This window comes from Thunnus albacares, chromosome 5 (genome assembly GCF_914725855.1).
Source record: "Thunnus albacares chromosome 5, fThuAlb1.1, whole genome shotgun sequence".
Classification (NCBI taxonomy): domain Eukaryota; kingdom Metazoa; phylum Chordata; class Actinopteri; order Scombriformes; family Scombridae; genus Thunnus; species Thunnus albacares.
Window position 1 is genome coordinate 35,704,015 of NC_058110.1, and position 15,695 is coordinate 35,719,709.

The 15,695-nt window shown below is 37.6% G+C and overlaps 3 protein-coding genes across 4 annotated transcripts in view; 1 reads left to right on the forward strand and 2 right to left on the reverse strand.

The window, feature by feature from the left end:
- Nucleotides 1–15,695, forward strand: part of LOC122981768 (polymeric immunoglobulin receptor-like) — a 724,120-nt gene that overhangs the window by 508,939 nt on the left and 199,486 nt on the right. The window lies entirely within an intron of this gene.
- The window catches only part of LOC122981723, a 930,226-nt gene that overhangs the window by 364,758 nt on the left and 549,773 nt on the right, over nucleotides 1–15,695 (reverse strand). The window lies entirely within an intron of this gene.
- Nucleotides 3,452–15,695, reverse strand: part of LOC122981752 — a 72,827-nt gene continuing 60,583 nt past the window's right edge. For both annotated transcript variants that reach the window (XM_044350488.1, XM_044350487.1), the window contains exons 7-8: nucleotides 4,439–4,540; nucleotides 3,452–3,609 (exon numbers count right to left, since the gene is read on the reverse strand). In XM_044350488.1, coding sequence (XP_044206423.1) covers nucleotides 3,470–3,609; nucleotides 4,439–4,540 — 242 coding nt within the window. In that variant the 3' untranslated portion in view covers nucleotides 3,452–3,469. The remainder of the gene's footprint in view (nucleotides 3,610–4,438; nucleotides 4,541–15,695) is intronic.

Sequence of the window (15,695 nt, forward strand, 5' to 3'; positions counted from 1 at the left end):
CTCGGATCCGGGAATGTGTTCGGGTGAACACGGGCGAAGTCTCTTCTCGTCCAGCGAGGGGAGTCTTCGATGAGGGGAAAACACGTGTGTGGGGTACCCCCTTTAGTCAGCTGACTCACAGAGGAACAGAAGTTACCCCTAGCTCAGTGACATGGGAAAGGCGTGTGCTTCAGGGCACGGTCAGTTTTAAAGGGGCGGTGATGTCATGGCTGCGTCATCAGGATGCTCTGCTGTGCAGGAGCCAATGAGACTGTATGTTGACTGCTCCCTGCTGAGGTGTGAAAATCGCAAAGCATCCTTGGAAATGGAGTTTGCAATGGACTCCCATTGTCTGTAAGCAGCATTTTGGCGCTATTCCTTTGTCGCAGGGGAAACAAAGGGACAAGCACCTCGTGGTCAGGCCTCACAGGTTACACGTAGGCCTTCTCTGTGTGACCTCATGGTCTGAGGCCCAACAATGATGATGATGATGATGATGATGATGACGACGGTTAAAGGTACATGAATGAATGAATAGTTTTATTTTGGACCAGTTATGTGACACATTATTCAGACACATTAAACACCAACAAACCAAACATTCCAGTATGTAAACACACCAGCATTTCACAGCACAATACATTTTACTTCATACAGATCTTTACATACTGTATAATATCCCAGGATATATCCAACAATGAAGATTAAATAAATATATACACACAGCCTCACAGATATGAATTTAAGTGTAATATTAATTTGTGTAGATCAGTGGGTTCATATTGAAACTGCTGTGAATCCTCTTTGACAAATCTGACTGAAGATAAGGATAATCACTTTACGATATTTACGATATGTTACGATATTAACACTGAATATATAGGTATAAGGTATAAGGGCATTTTATTAATGCTCAGTATTCATTATTACTTCTCCTATGAGGACATATTTTATATGAAGGTGTTTAACCCTTTGTTTCCCACACCAAAGAATGTGTTTGCTTCCATCAATTTGCTTCTCAAGGTTTCTCATGAACTTTAAAATGTATTGCACATTTATTCTTTGTAAATTAAGAAATGTATGATGTGAACAGCTACATTTGAGATTTATGTTTGGTTATATTTATGTAGACTTTACTTGCCTAAGAAATACACCTACCATAAGCATTTATTAGAAGCCCTGTGAAGCATAATGAAAACAGCTGAAACAAGCCGACTTCAATGCTCTGCCTGAAAGCTGTGCTCCATTTATGAAAAAAGCTGCTCATAAATATCACATTATAAAGTCACACATAATGATTACAGTCCAGAAAACGTGATGCAACATGTGATGTCAAACAGGAAAAGGTAGCAGCTCAGATTAAGAAGCTGCAGCGTTCAGAACAATTTGAATCAAATGTTGAAGCTCTCTGTGTGTTAAGCGTCTTTTTCAATACTACCACTAGGAGGCACCAGAGTCACACACTTTTAAATTTTACACAGATTGGCTGTAAAATAACTCACTATGGTGGACAGACCTTCTTACAATATTGCTGCTGGAGCAGCAGTCACTTCCTATCTAAAGAGGTTCAGATTCATCATGATGAGGAGATGAGATCTTTTTTAGATTTAAATGTGTCCCGAACTAAAGAAATGATGATCTCACCACACAGACAGTTCCAACAATCATTCTTGGCTTCAGTAAGTGTTGAACTCGTCCAGATCTACAAATATTTGGGAACTGTGTTTGATGACAGATTGAGATTTAGTGACAGTACAGATGTTATTTTGAAAAAGGCTCAGCAGCGTCTAAGCTGCAAACTAAACTCATTTAGAGTCGATCGGAGAATATTGACGTTTTATTGAAGTTATCCTTTTATTGAAAGTATTTTAACTGCTGGTTTACATTTGTCAAAAGGACAAGAATCAATTGCAACATGTTGTTAACTTCAGCTCTAAAATTATTTGCAAAACACAAAGATCCCTGTTACAGCTTAATACTGAACAAGTCCTCAACAAAGCAGAGAAGATTATCAGCAACCACACACATGATGTCCTCTATGACTACTTTAACCTGATGCCATCAGGAATGTGTTTTAGGTCTCCTGCATGTAAAACAAACAGAAGGAAGTTTTTTTTTCCAGAAGCCATCAGACTTGTGAATTCTAGAAATGACCTTCATATACGATAAAACTGTTTCACAGTAATGTTGTGTTATCAAACATAATCTCTGCCTGGATGATGTTCACAGTAATGAATGAAGCTACATTTCTATGTGTCTCTGCAGTGGGAGGGAGGAGGTCGGGGTGGATGGGGGGCTACAAGATGCAGGACTCTGACAGCAGAGACCCGGGTTCACATCCTGAGTCCTGTGTGTGTTCAGGTTTGGTTCAGGTTAGTGAAAGATGCTGCTGTGGCTTAAATGTTCATAAACATGTTGAGCTTCAAGTCACTGCAGACTTTTTTCTGTATTAAACAGAGACCAGGATCTTTCTCTGACCTGAACCAAGTGCTGCTAGAGTTTGAACACGACCACAAACACTTTCATACTGCTGGAGTTTCTACCAGCAGAGATTTTACTGCAACATCAGATATTTTGGTGGAAAAAAAGACTAGGTACATTGTCTCTGAACATTTCACTCATACGTTCAGTATCAACATTTTTGCAACTTAAACACATTAATTAACAAAATTTTTCATCATGTTGAGAGAAAATGTGATTCAGTAACGTTACGTTTCTAATAAAACATATTTGCTGTTACAATTTAGTCGAATATGAATGTAATTTCTAGGAGACAGAGTTGGCTCAAAGTGTAGAAGAACAATATCAAACAACATCTACATTTATGAAGACAGAATGAACATTTCAGAATAAGCAAGTAAGAAGAAACATGATCAGTTGTGTGTCATCAGGTCATCAGAGGTGAATAATAGCATGTTTATAGTTAATATTGGCTGATTAAAAAAAGAAAAGAAAAGAAAGAAAGTGGAACAAACTGGAACCTTGCAGCACATGTTAACCTGCACAGTACAGAATCCAGATCCAAATCCAAACATCATCATGTGTTTGCCGTGAGTGCAGAGTAGGTTTGGTCCAGATCCCTGCTGTCTGGATCCAGGTTCTGGTAGACAGAGTCTTCATATGTGGAGACTGGAGGACAGTTTTCATAGCTGACAGAATGGTTCTCATAGGTGACACATAACTGAAAATAAAACAGGAATGACATCAAACCTAATATAGCAGTAACCAGAGTAACAGACCAGATATGGTGTTCTTCTTAGACAATTGTTTTCTGATATTTTAGTGATAACAACTGGACAGGCCAGAGGTCTTTTAACAATAATTATGATTTTATTTAATTATAGTTTTGTTCATACTAGTGAAGTAGTTGCAGACATGAGATTTTTTATTCCTAACTGCAAAAATAAAATGTATAAATGCCAACAGTAAGAGTTAACATGAGACATACAGAGTTAAAGGAAGTCAGCTCCATGTTTCTGCTGTCTGAGGTTCATCTGGTGTTCAAACCAGAGTTCCTCCTCTTCCTCAATTTGTAGAGGAGCAGCAGAACAACAGCCAACACCACAACAATCACAGGCACACATACAGCCAGAGGCCAGAAGGCACGTGGACGAGAGACATCAGAGACGGCTGGAAAGGAAGAGAGAGAGAGAGACATGTCGTAGTTTAAAAGACTGGGATCTTTTGTCTTGTATTAGAAGCGTAAAGGTTCCCTGTGGAGTTTTTGACCATAAGTAGCTTGTTTTTACATGTGGATCTACATCGTGCACACGTGTTTGACGTGATACACAATCCTGCCAGTGGTTTCACATCATCCCACTGATCTACAGGATGCAGGAACCTGCCCAGAAATGCAGCAATGCACCAACAAAAGCAGGAGAGAAGACTGCAAGCAATGCAAGATTTAAAATACTTTATATAATCTGCTTTGCAAATATTTTATGATTGAGGAAACATATTCAACACTTATGTTGGACCTAAAGGATACACTCAGCATGTTTTGGTGAGTAACACTGAATATAAATATAACCTTGTTTACAAGAAAACTACACAGGAAACCTTCATCAAAAATGAGATCTTCCTGTTGAAAAAACATCTCAGACTTTGGTCTGAATGTTTCTTGACTTGTCATGTGCTGACATCACATGTTAATAATTATCTTACATCACAAGAAACGTAGGATGTGTTTAAACATTAGGTGTGAAGATAAAAAAGAAATTTATTGTAAAGTTGAATGTGAAATGTTTTCTTCTAGGTGCTGAACTATATTATGTGCTGAAACACATGTTGGACCATCTTGTTATTCATATTAGACAATGTTGTTATGCTGAATTTGACTGTTTTAAGAGGGCGTTTTGTTGCAGAGAGACAGTGATGGACAGATGGACAGACATGAATTGTCCTGTACCTGTAAACTGCTCTGTGGTTTCAGGGAAAGATGATGAAGGTGTGAAACTACCTGAACTGGAGATTAAACTCTGTGTTGTTGTTGGTGTGGAGGCTGATGGGACTGATGTTGGAAAAGGTCGGAGAGTCCAGTTTGGTTTTGAAGTGGTTGGAGCTGTGAACAATGAAAACACATTGAAACAATCAGATATCAATGAATCAATAATGCAGAGAAATGAGATGCTGCTCTAGACAGAGAGATCATATTGACAGCATCCATCACATACACAAGAAATACGCAGCATTAAATATGTTAATGAAGTAAATGATTAAGAATATTTGAAGTGGGTTTGTTCTATTAATCACATGAAATTATTTTTGTTTGTTTTTTGATTATAGAAGAGTAAGAAAATAACATCCACAGGTTGTTTTCTGACATTAAACATAAAAGCACAAATGTCTGAAAAGGTTTTTAAAAATCGTACAAACTGATTGTTGTAAATTTAAAAACTAACACTATAAAGGCAACACATTTTACATCCGATTACTTTGTGACTCTACAAATGAGTTTCATCTTTAGAAACATTTTAGAGTATGATGTCTTGAACATTAAGGAACCTGAGGAACCGTTCTTCTCTATGTTACCTAATGTTAATAGAAATATAGAAAAGGTCCCAGGTTGGACAACTAGTATGACTCTGCCAACCTCAGCACTCCTCTTGTTGTCACAAATCAACTTCTGGCTGTAACCCGAAAAATAAGATATTTGTTTCTGTCATGTCATTTCCATCCACTCTTTAATTTTTTTTATTAAAAATTCTTTTACGCCTTTATCATAGGGACTTTGTAGATATGACAGGAAATGAATTGGGCCAGATGTGGGGGTGACATGCAACAAAGGTCCGCTGCTGGATTCAAACCGCGGATACTGTGGTTATGTGACATGCGTCTCAACCAGAAGGCTACAGGAGTGCACCAAGTTCTCATCATTTTAAACATTTAACAACTGATATGCACTGAACAGAATGTGGACAAAAATTAAATATAAAACTCACCATCTACAACAAAGATCCGGAACATGTAGGTTGAATCTGGAGACGAAGCTCTGCCGTAACCACACCTGTACCATCCTTTGTCTGACTTCTTCAGCTGTGTGATGGTCACATACAGTCCAAATACAGATCCTTCTCTATATTCAATGCTGTATCTGCCATTCTGAGCTCTGTTCTCTTCTGTTTCAACCAGGATGTCTTCTGTTTTGTTACATTCATTCTTACAGAAGAACTTCCTGCTTCCATTGACAGCATTGATGCATCCTCTTGTCATATTTCCTCCCACAGTTTCTGTATGGTTGAAATGAGTGTTTTGACCCAACGTTGCTTCAGAAAAGATGAACAATCAACAATTACTGTCTGTACTTCCTGTAAGATGCTTCAGTCTGATCACAATATTTCCTGCTTCACATTTACACAGATCCACAGAGTCACACTGGGAGCTGCCCAGTTCAACCACAGTCTGACTGCTGGAGTAATGATTTCATCCAACATTGATACACTGAGTCAATATATATCATAAACGTCTCACATTCTTCCCACAATTTAATTAGATTCTATCTGACTTCATTTATTCTTATGCTTCAAAATCATTAAATGGGATGAACGTAGTAAATATATCAAGTTTTATGACTTTCAGTAAAAACTCTTCTAAAGATGAACAGTGAATACTGATGATCAATACTTTGTGTATTGTAGACTTACTGTAAACAGACTGCAGATTAATGAGGGCTAATCCATCAGTTCACAGAGAAGTAGAGATGATACAGAGGCAGCCATTAGCAAAGTTTTCACTGACTGTACAGCAGTTGCTGTTGTTCTACTTGTAGCTGCAGTTGTAGTCACAGTGTCTCTGTGTAACGTCTGTTTCTCAATGTTTTTGTTTCATAATTTCTAATATCAAACACATTAATGAGCATCAAATATTCATGGATGGATGGTTCATATGTTTTGTTAAATTACATTTAGTTTAGCTGAATTGCAAGATTACATTATAGAGATGTTGTAATTAGTAACAGAATAATTTAGAGAACGACAGGAAAACTAATTAACATGACAGCAACATGAAAACTTGTGTGATACAAATCTGACATTTGTTAAAATGAACACAATGAATGTCCAGAAGCAGTTTGTGCTGCAGCTTTACAGACACAGTCAGGTAATCAGTCCTCACCTGATAAGAAGCAGAAGAACAGAACATGGTGGATATTCATTCTGAGTTTGATCCTGATGCAGAAAATCATCAAACTGTCAGAGAACTGCCTCTATATGTCTGTCTGATCAATCAGGAAGCTGAAGATGCTTTAAGTTAACACTCCTTCCTTTTTCTATCTCTCTCTTAAAACCTTTTCTTTCTTTTGGCGATCTGGAGACAGTTTGACATGCTTTTATAACCTCATGTCTCGATTACTGCAACTCACTTTATCTGGGAGTGAGTCAGTCCTTCCTGTCTTTTCTGAAAGTGGTTCAAAATGCAGCAGCGACAATCCTGACTGGATCAAAAAAACAGAGATAACCCTGTGCTGACCTCCCTCCACTGGTTACCAGTGAAATATGGGTCTAACAGTTAACTTCATGGGAAATTGTAAGTTATATCAACTTCATTGGAAGTTGGTCCCACCTTCCCTCTCTTTGTCTCTTCTGTCTCCGTCCCTCTCTCTTTCTCATGTAAAATTTGATTTGCCTTTTTTCTGTGTTTACAACATAGTGATGATGATGATTGTTAAAGGTACATTAATGAATGAATCATTTTATTATCGATCCATTGTATGACCTATATGACCTCTATGGAATTATTCAGACACATTAAACACCAACAAACCAAACATTCCAGTATGTTAACACACCGGCATCTCACAGCACAATATATTGACCTCATACAAATACAAAATACAAAAATCTTTACATAATGTATAATATCCCAGGAGATATCCAGCAATGAAGATTAAATACATACATACACACAGCCTCACAGTTATGAACACAAGTGTAATATTAATTTATGTAGATCAGTGGTTTCCTGATGAAGCTGCTGTGAATCTGACTGAAGATAAGGATAATCACTTTACCCCATTTAACATTTATGATCACCATATAAACATTGAATATATAGTTATAAGGTATAAGAGTATTTTATTAATGCCCCATACTTATTATAACTTCTCCTATGAAGATATATTTTATATTATTACAACTGAGTTTTACTATATTGTCATTCATTATCTGTTTATACAGCAGTTAACACTTCTGGGTGCCAACAGGAGTTATAACCATTTATTAAATATCTTTATACTGCTTATAAATGATAAATATGGGGACATAAAATCCAGTGTATATATATATATCCAATATATTTTCAAATCATAAATCAAACAAACTGAAGCGAGCAACATGAAATTGTTCAATGAAGCCTTTGTTCAGAAAAGGAAGAATATGTCAGCAAGAGATTTCCTGGCTCTAACCGACACTTGGCAAGAAAAAACAGTGTGTTCCTTTCCTCTCTAAAATGCATCAGACAGCCTCGACTGGAACAAAAAAGAGAGCTGATCCTGTAATGATAACGTAAATTAATAACAACGGGGAACCACCCTGAGATCACGGACCAACAACCAAAAGTGAAAGCAGTTAAAAGAGGGTGTTCACTTTAAAAATGTCAATATCTAAGAGACACTAACATTTACAGTGCTGCTTGAAAGTTTGTGAACCCTTTAGAATTTTCTCTATTTCTGCATAAATATGACCTTAAATCCTAAAACTAGATAAAGGGAACCCAATTAAACAGATGAGACAAAAAAAATGTTTTCATTTATTTATTGAGGAAAATTATCCAATCTTACAAATTTGTGTGAGGCAAAAGTATATGAACCTTTGCTTTGATTTTGAATTTATTTGAATTTTGAATTTGAATTTATGAATAAGATAGCCCCTTGAGATGTAGCATCTCATTTCCAAGGGGCTCCTAAAAAACACAAAATACAAAATATAACACATACTTACAAAGACATCGTTACATAACAAACATAGACTACAAATACACAGATACAGACAGCTCTCTCACCATCTCCCACCCACACCCCCCACCCTCAGCTGTTGTGAGATCACATCAAGATCACACTAAGAGCAGGCGTGTAATAGTCCGGGAGGACAAGGGACTTGGGGGGTAACGTCCAGGAACTAAAGGCCTCTCTTGCAGTGGCTACAGTCAATGTTCATGGGTCCACCATATCTGAATATGGTATCCTATAATATCTGGACTAAAAACACCCATCCTGTCAATCTGTTCAACTACTGTGTTAATTTAGATGTTAACTTACACTTTGGTGTGAGTTTAAGAAGTGAGCGCTTGTGATTTGTATGTAAATATTGGCCATAATGTTGACTAGCTTGCTGTGTATGAGTAGAGCACCTATTGAGTGGAAATAGTGCAGGGTGAAGAATTAGCTTTTCAGTTATTGTCTGCTATCTGTCTTGTTATGTCATTTCATTTATTTTCACACTAAATCATATGTTAAGAGTACTGTATTCAATTTAGACATATATTCATTTGTTATTTTCTTATCGTTTTTATTCTTTTGCATTATTTATTTTGAATATACTAGAACATATTTCCTAAAAAAAGTTTACTTTCACTGCTTTGCAAGGTTATGGAGCCAGCAGCCAGTGTAGTGGACCAGCAACAGAGATGAAACCTCCAAACTGTCAGGAGGCAAATGTAGCAGGGTGGACCTGTATCGGCTGATTTTGAATGCAGTGATTGACACTATTATTGTTTAGCACCTATTGTGTGTCCTGTGGGTGTGGTCTTCACGTGTGGTGGGGTGAAATGCATGGTGATGGGCTGATGGTATACAGGTGTGTTTGGGTGTGACCTCCAATCTGCAATTACTTAACCAGCCACACACACTAGAGTCAGTCACTTTGTTTGTCTTCTTTTGTGTGTAGATACAGAGTTTAATGGTTGGATTTGATGTAGTTTTGAAGTGCTTCCCTGTGCTTCGCCACATGCAGGAAGAGGTTGAGCACACCCAGCCACAGGCGTCCTATTCCCTCCTGTCTAACTGACTTAGCCCCCCGGCTTTGGTCTCGTTTTACCTCTATTTATTTATTAGCAGCTATTTAATAAAATATTGGGATTTTTTTTTTTTAACTACACGGTCTGTTGTTTTTTTGCCCATTTTATACACTGGTTGGTCAAATCTGAACTGGGTGTTTTACAGAAACTGACCACAAATAACAAAAGTAACAACACCAAATCTCCGCAGGGAAGCAAGTGAAACAACAGGCAGGAGCCCAGTTTGAACTAATATCACAGAGAGCGATATGAGTCGAGAAAAGAAGCTCTGTGTGTCACCAACTTCCTGTGCTGGAGTTCCCCACCAGAGAGGCTCCCTTCCCCAGCATGCACCGCACAGGCTGACCCGCAGTGATGACACTTCATGTCTGTGACATATTCTAGAGATAAAGACATTGAAACTATAGTGAGCCGCACGTGAAACATATGGCTCATGTGGGCTGTGTGGCTGCTCTAATCTGTTAACATGGGCGCCAAAATGAAAAGCAAGTTCCGTGATTAACATGTGCTGCTCACGCAGGCTATGTCCCAGGCATTAGACATGGAGCTCCACAAGGTTCGGCACTCGGACCAATACTATTCAGCTTATATTTGCTACCTTATTATTAAGTAATATTATTAAGAAACACTCCATACATTTTCATTGTTTTGCAGATGATACCCAATTATATTTATCAATGAAGTAAGATGAATCCAACCAGTTAACTAGACTCCAAGCATGCTTTGAGGACATTAAGACCTGGATGACCTGCAATTTTCTGCTACTAAACTCAGACAAAAGTGAAGTTATTGTGCTTGGCCCTAAACACCTTAGAAACACATCATCTAATGATATAGGTACTCTACATGGCATTACCCCGGCCTCCAGCACCACTGTAAGGAATCTGGGAGTTATCTTTGATCAGGATATGTACTTCAATTCCCACATAAAACAAATTTCAAGGACTGCCTTTTTTCACTTACACAATATTGCAAAATTCAGGCAAATCTTCTTCTAGGCTGGATTATTGCAATTCCTTATTATCAGGCTGCCCTAACAAGTCTCTAAAGACTCTCCAGCTGGTCCAGAATGTAGCTGCAAGTGTACTGACAAAAACTAGTGTAGCAGAATGGAAATGTATTCCTGTCTGGTCTAAGCAGGACTGTAGTGTTTTGCTTTCTTGATTACTTTGGTGATCACTAGCCAATCATCGTCTGTGGGCACTCTATAAAGGCAGGTAGCTGTTTTCTGAGCACTCCTCTGATGCTGACTGCACGCCCCGTCCTCTGTTCACCTGAATTCTGCAATAGCTACAGGTATGGGAATAGTTTCTGTGTTTGGTCCTTAGAGTATCCTCTCATGCTGTTGCTCATATTAGACTTTTATGATTTTGTAGATCCCTCCGTGGTGATTCACCTCCCTTGGAAGTGACCCTCTCACAGATCACTGTTGGTAGGTCCACTTCTCCCTTGCTCTGCAATTTTATTATGCTGCATGTAGTAAATGAATGAATGAATGAATAGTTTATTTTGGTCATATATAAAAAGGAACAAAACAACAATATATGTGTGGATATGCAACTGACAAAAACATCATCATCCATGTTTATACCAATCCATTTCACATAATAAAAAAATCACACAATCAATTACCCAAAAAGGAATAGGCTGAAGCCCAAGGCTTATTTTTTCCTATCCTATATAATCCATAAGATTACCCAGAATATCAGCAGTATGAAAGAAAGAAAAAACAAAAATTTATACCCTGTAGTTACCCTGTAACTAAATGTAACAAGGGGGGAACTAACAGTGCTTTAGATTATAGCCTGCATACCCTGTCTAAGTTAGGCTAACTGTCGTCAAGTCCTGTAGTGGAAAAAGCCTGAAAACCACCACAGCTGAAGTCCAACTGAAATCACATGTAATCATCCCTCTTTGCAGTCAAAAGTAATGTTTTTAAATATTGGTAAGAGTTTTATATTAATAGGTCTTAGCTTGAGGGTCGTGTCAGTATCTGTGTTTGATTGACAGCATCTGGCAGGTGAGTACCGGTGTTTTTATTTTTTATTTTTATGTTATTTAATCTTTATTTAACCAGTTAAAATCCAATTGAGGTTAGCAGCCTCTTTTTCAAGGAAAAGCTGGCCATGATGTCAGCATTACAAGTTTCAGACAGGACAACAGAACATCTGGAACACAAATAAAACAATACTAAACACCAAATGACGATATATGAAGGCTCAAAGAACAGAGTAAACAAACTGCTGTAGCTCCAAATCATGGACAGACAGCATGTTGTCAGCAGTGGTGTTGAAGAGTAAGAACCAAACCAGCATCTAACAGGTCTGAAGTGACATTTGCAAGTATGTTTACATGCCCTTTAATGTGCTGCAGCTGAGCAGCTAATTAGCTATCTAGCTGCTAACTGATGTTAGCTTTTCCCAAGTGAATGTTTATTTGGTGACTCATTCAACAAGCTAAGGTGCAGGAAAAGACGGGCGTTCATGTTTTTAAGTTAGATAAGAAGGAGACTTTAGCAGGAAAGCTAATGTTGGTTGTTGTTGAGAGTCTGTGGCTGTTGTGTTGTGTAACAGGATGCTATCAGGCTCAGTGTGACTGTTTGCTCTGACTGTGATAGAATGAGACATTATTGCTTTATGAAAAGATTTGATTTTCTGTATAGAAATAAGGACTCCAGCAGTAGTGGGAAGTAACTAAGTACATTTACTCAAGTACTATACTTTCTACATTCTACTCCACTACATTTATTAGACAGCTTTAGTCACTTTCCAGATGAAGATTTTACATAAAATATTTTAATATTCTGTTGTTTAAATTATCTGCTTATAATATGATGCAGTAGTATTACTATTAATCTACCCAAAGTATCTAAACTTGGTTGCACATTGATGAACTACAACATTTAAACACTCTTACATGTATTTCTTAATGATAAAAACAATCAATATGATAGACAATAATAATATAACAGTATAAAAGAAGCCAGTCTGCATAGTGAGTATTTCACTTTCGATATTTTAAAGGAATACTATGCAGGATTTGTCAGTTGCTGTTTGTAAACATAATATTCAAAGTTGGCCCCTCCTCCCCAGCTTACTGACACCAGAGCACGAGTGAGGGACAGAAAGAAAGATCAGCAGTGGTCGAGCGAGCTAGAGAGTGAATGAAGAGAGGGAGCGGCGGTAGCAAGAACAAAGCAGTGAATCAGAGAAATAAAACATTCTTTTCTGATTGTTTTTTTTTATTATCAATGGTTAAGTTCTAAAGCACAAATAAACACACCTACCCCTCTGCAAACCTCTGCACAACCCTGCAGGAAGGTGCCACATTGCTGGATTTTGTGTGAATGCAGCTGAAGCTTCATCCTGTCTGCTGTGGTGTCTCTGCTCTGGTCAAACAGACACGGACAGAGAGCATTTAGGGGAAACACTGAAGCACATAACCTGGTCGATGCACTACGAGTCCCGACCTCACAACCTGCACGCTGTTATTGGGTGGGGGCTACACACCCACTGCCCAAAGGCAGAAATGTCCCAGACATGGCAAAATAATAAGAAAATAAGAAACTACAGGGAGAGGGCAGAGTCTGCAGATAAATACGCTGCCACATACTTCTAATGGGTCATAAATGATGATTGAGAGGGATTATTTTTGTATGAGTTTATACTTTGTTTTTAAGGAAAATCCTCCATAACATGCCTTTAAGTACATTGTTGATTAAACTTCCACACTTTAATTTAAGTAACATTTTGAATTCAGGACTTTTACTTGAAATGGAGTATTTTAGGCTAGAGTATTTTTACTTTTACTTAATTAAAGGATCTGAATACTTCTTCCACCACTGAACTCCAGCTACATAAGAGGATGATGGGATGGTATTTATTCGAAAAATTGCAAAACTAGAGGGCACCATCATGAAACCAAAGAATTTAAAATATAAATCAATCAATATAAATCCCTTTTGGTTTCAGATTTTTTTATATATATATATTGATTGTTACAGCTTTAAATGAACAGAATAAATCTGTTAGGTGGGTTAATTAGTCTGTAAATTAGACCAGTGGGTCTGAGACTATGAGAGCAGAAGAGCCAGAGACGCTATTACTGCTTTTCACCATTTTATCTTCATTTTTTCATCAATGTGAGTGAAAAAAATAATCTTTTATCATTAAGGTGTTTGTTTCATGTCTCTTGAGCATCCTTGAAACACAATCATGGGTCCAGATATTGTCATACAATATTGTTTAGCCTTGAATGATACAACATGGAGACTGAAATTTACTTATTCTTCACATGAAACATGGGGTAGACATCATAAAAAGGGCAAATATTTTTGTGTGATGGACATGTCTCATGATCCCCAAAATCATCTCTGGAGGTCCCTGCAGGATCCTGAGCCCCAGCTTGAAAAAAAACACAGATTTGTCTGATGATGATTAAACACTTTGGTGCTGCTTAGAGCTCCTATACTGCCTCCTTCTGACAGCTCCAAAGAATTACACAACTAGAGCTTTAACTCTGAATAAATCCGGAATCTCACTGTTTATTGAATTAAAGGCTCTGAAATTTAAAGATTTTGTTGACTTTAAAAGGGTTAAAATTATGTAAGGAGGCAAAAAATCAGTTATTCCTCCTTAAAGAATCCAAAAGTTGTTTAAAATGAGAGAAAGTCGATGTGATTTGAGAGAAATTTGCATGCTCAAAAAGCACTGAGTGAGGGCTGATATAAAAAGTCATTGTATTTCAGCGAAATACAATTTGAAAAGATATTCTCTCATTTGGTGTTGTGATGATGGTGGTGGAGGGCGCTGTCTAACACATCAGTCCTAAATCTCTCATAGCAGCCAAGGCCTGCTTGTTGCGTTAACTGACAAAGTTTTGGTGATTCAACACTCAGGTTTTACTGATGCACATAAACATTTGAGTGATCTTGCCTGTCAGCTGACAGCAAATGTGAACTCTGAATGGAACAAGTGCTTTAAAGTCACTGGAGTAAAAGTACAAGTAAATGTCTAGAAGGGGTCACTGTTGGTGGTAAATGCCCTAGAAATGATGATGTGTCCATGAAACATATCCTGCGTAATACCAGTAGTGAGACAGCAGGTGATGCTCTAGTGAAGTCACACAGTGATACTTACAAGCCTTTGTGCAGTAAAATATGTAGGGATAAACACAAAGTATGTGATGACAGTTAGTGGTTAATGCCCTTGAGGTCATGATGTGTCCATGAAAGTAATCTTGTGTAGCCCTAGTACCCAGCCACAAGGTGGTGCTACAGTGAAAACAAATAGTGCTACTGATAAGCCACTGTACAGTCAAGTATTGAGAAGTAAATGCAAGATATGTGATGCCACAAATATACTAAGAAATGAGTGTTTGGACAGAGATCCAGTTAAGAGTACTCATCACATAGATGATTCATATTCCAAAAAGAAGTGTTTTGGCGTAATGAAAAAATCTGACAAATGTGCATCTTCAAACAACTCATCTGTTTTGATCAATGAAAGAGAGAATGTAAGAGTGTCCAATTTGAATGCAGATGAAGTTACTCTGATAAGTGGGTCTGAGGCTTCAAACTTTGAATTTTGTCCTTTGATGATACAACAACAAAAGAAGCTGAAACTGAATATTCTCTAGTCAAATGAAGACTGTGGCAGAAAAGAATCAGTTTTAATGGAAACAAAAACTATTGCAGGTGATGCTGACTGCTTTTTTAGAGCTCTATCATTTGTTATAAGTGGGAATGAAAATAGTCAGAAAAATATCACTTCTCATGGTTAAGCATATAAAGAAGAATTCATCTGCCTTCATTAATTGTCTTTGACATGGGTTTTCTTCTGTTGAGGGTTATTTGAATGAATCATGCATGAAGTATGTTGGAGTTTGGGCAAATGAGGTGGAAATACAGGCAGCTGCTGACCTATTTGGTGTTCATGTTTTCATGTACAGTAGGAATAAGTGATTTTAGTACTGCACATCTGAGCAGCAATCAAATGAGGATGGAGCAATTTACCTGAAACACTGCAATTAATGTCACTATGAAGTGTCAAAGAAGTGTGTACCTCTCTGTGCAAGAAATATTCAACCTCCAAGGACAATAGTGTATCAAATCAGTGCAAACTGGAAAGAAAAAAAAGCTATGTGACACAAACATGCTATTAAGAAATTAGACAGTTCAGAGAGAATTCTGGAGATACCATGAGGGT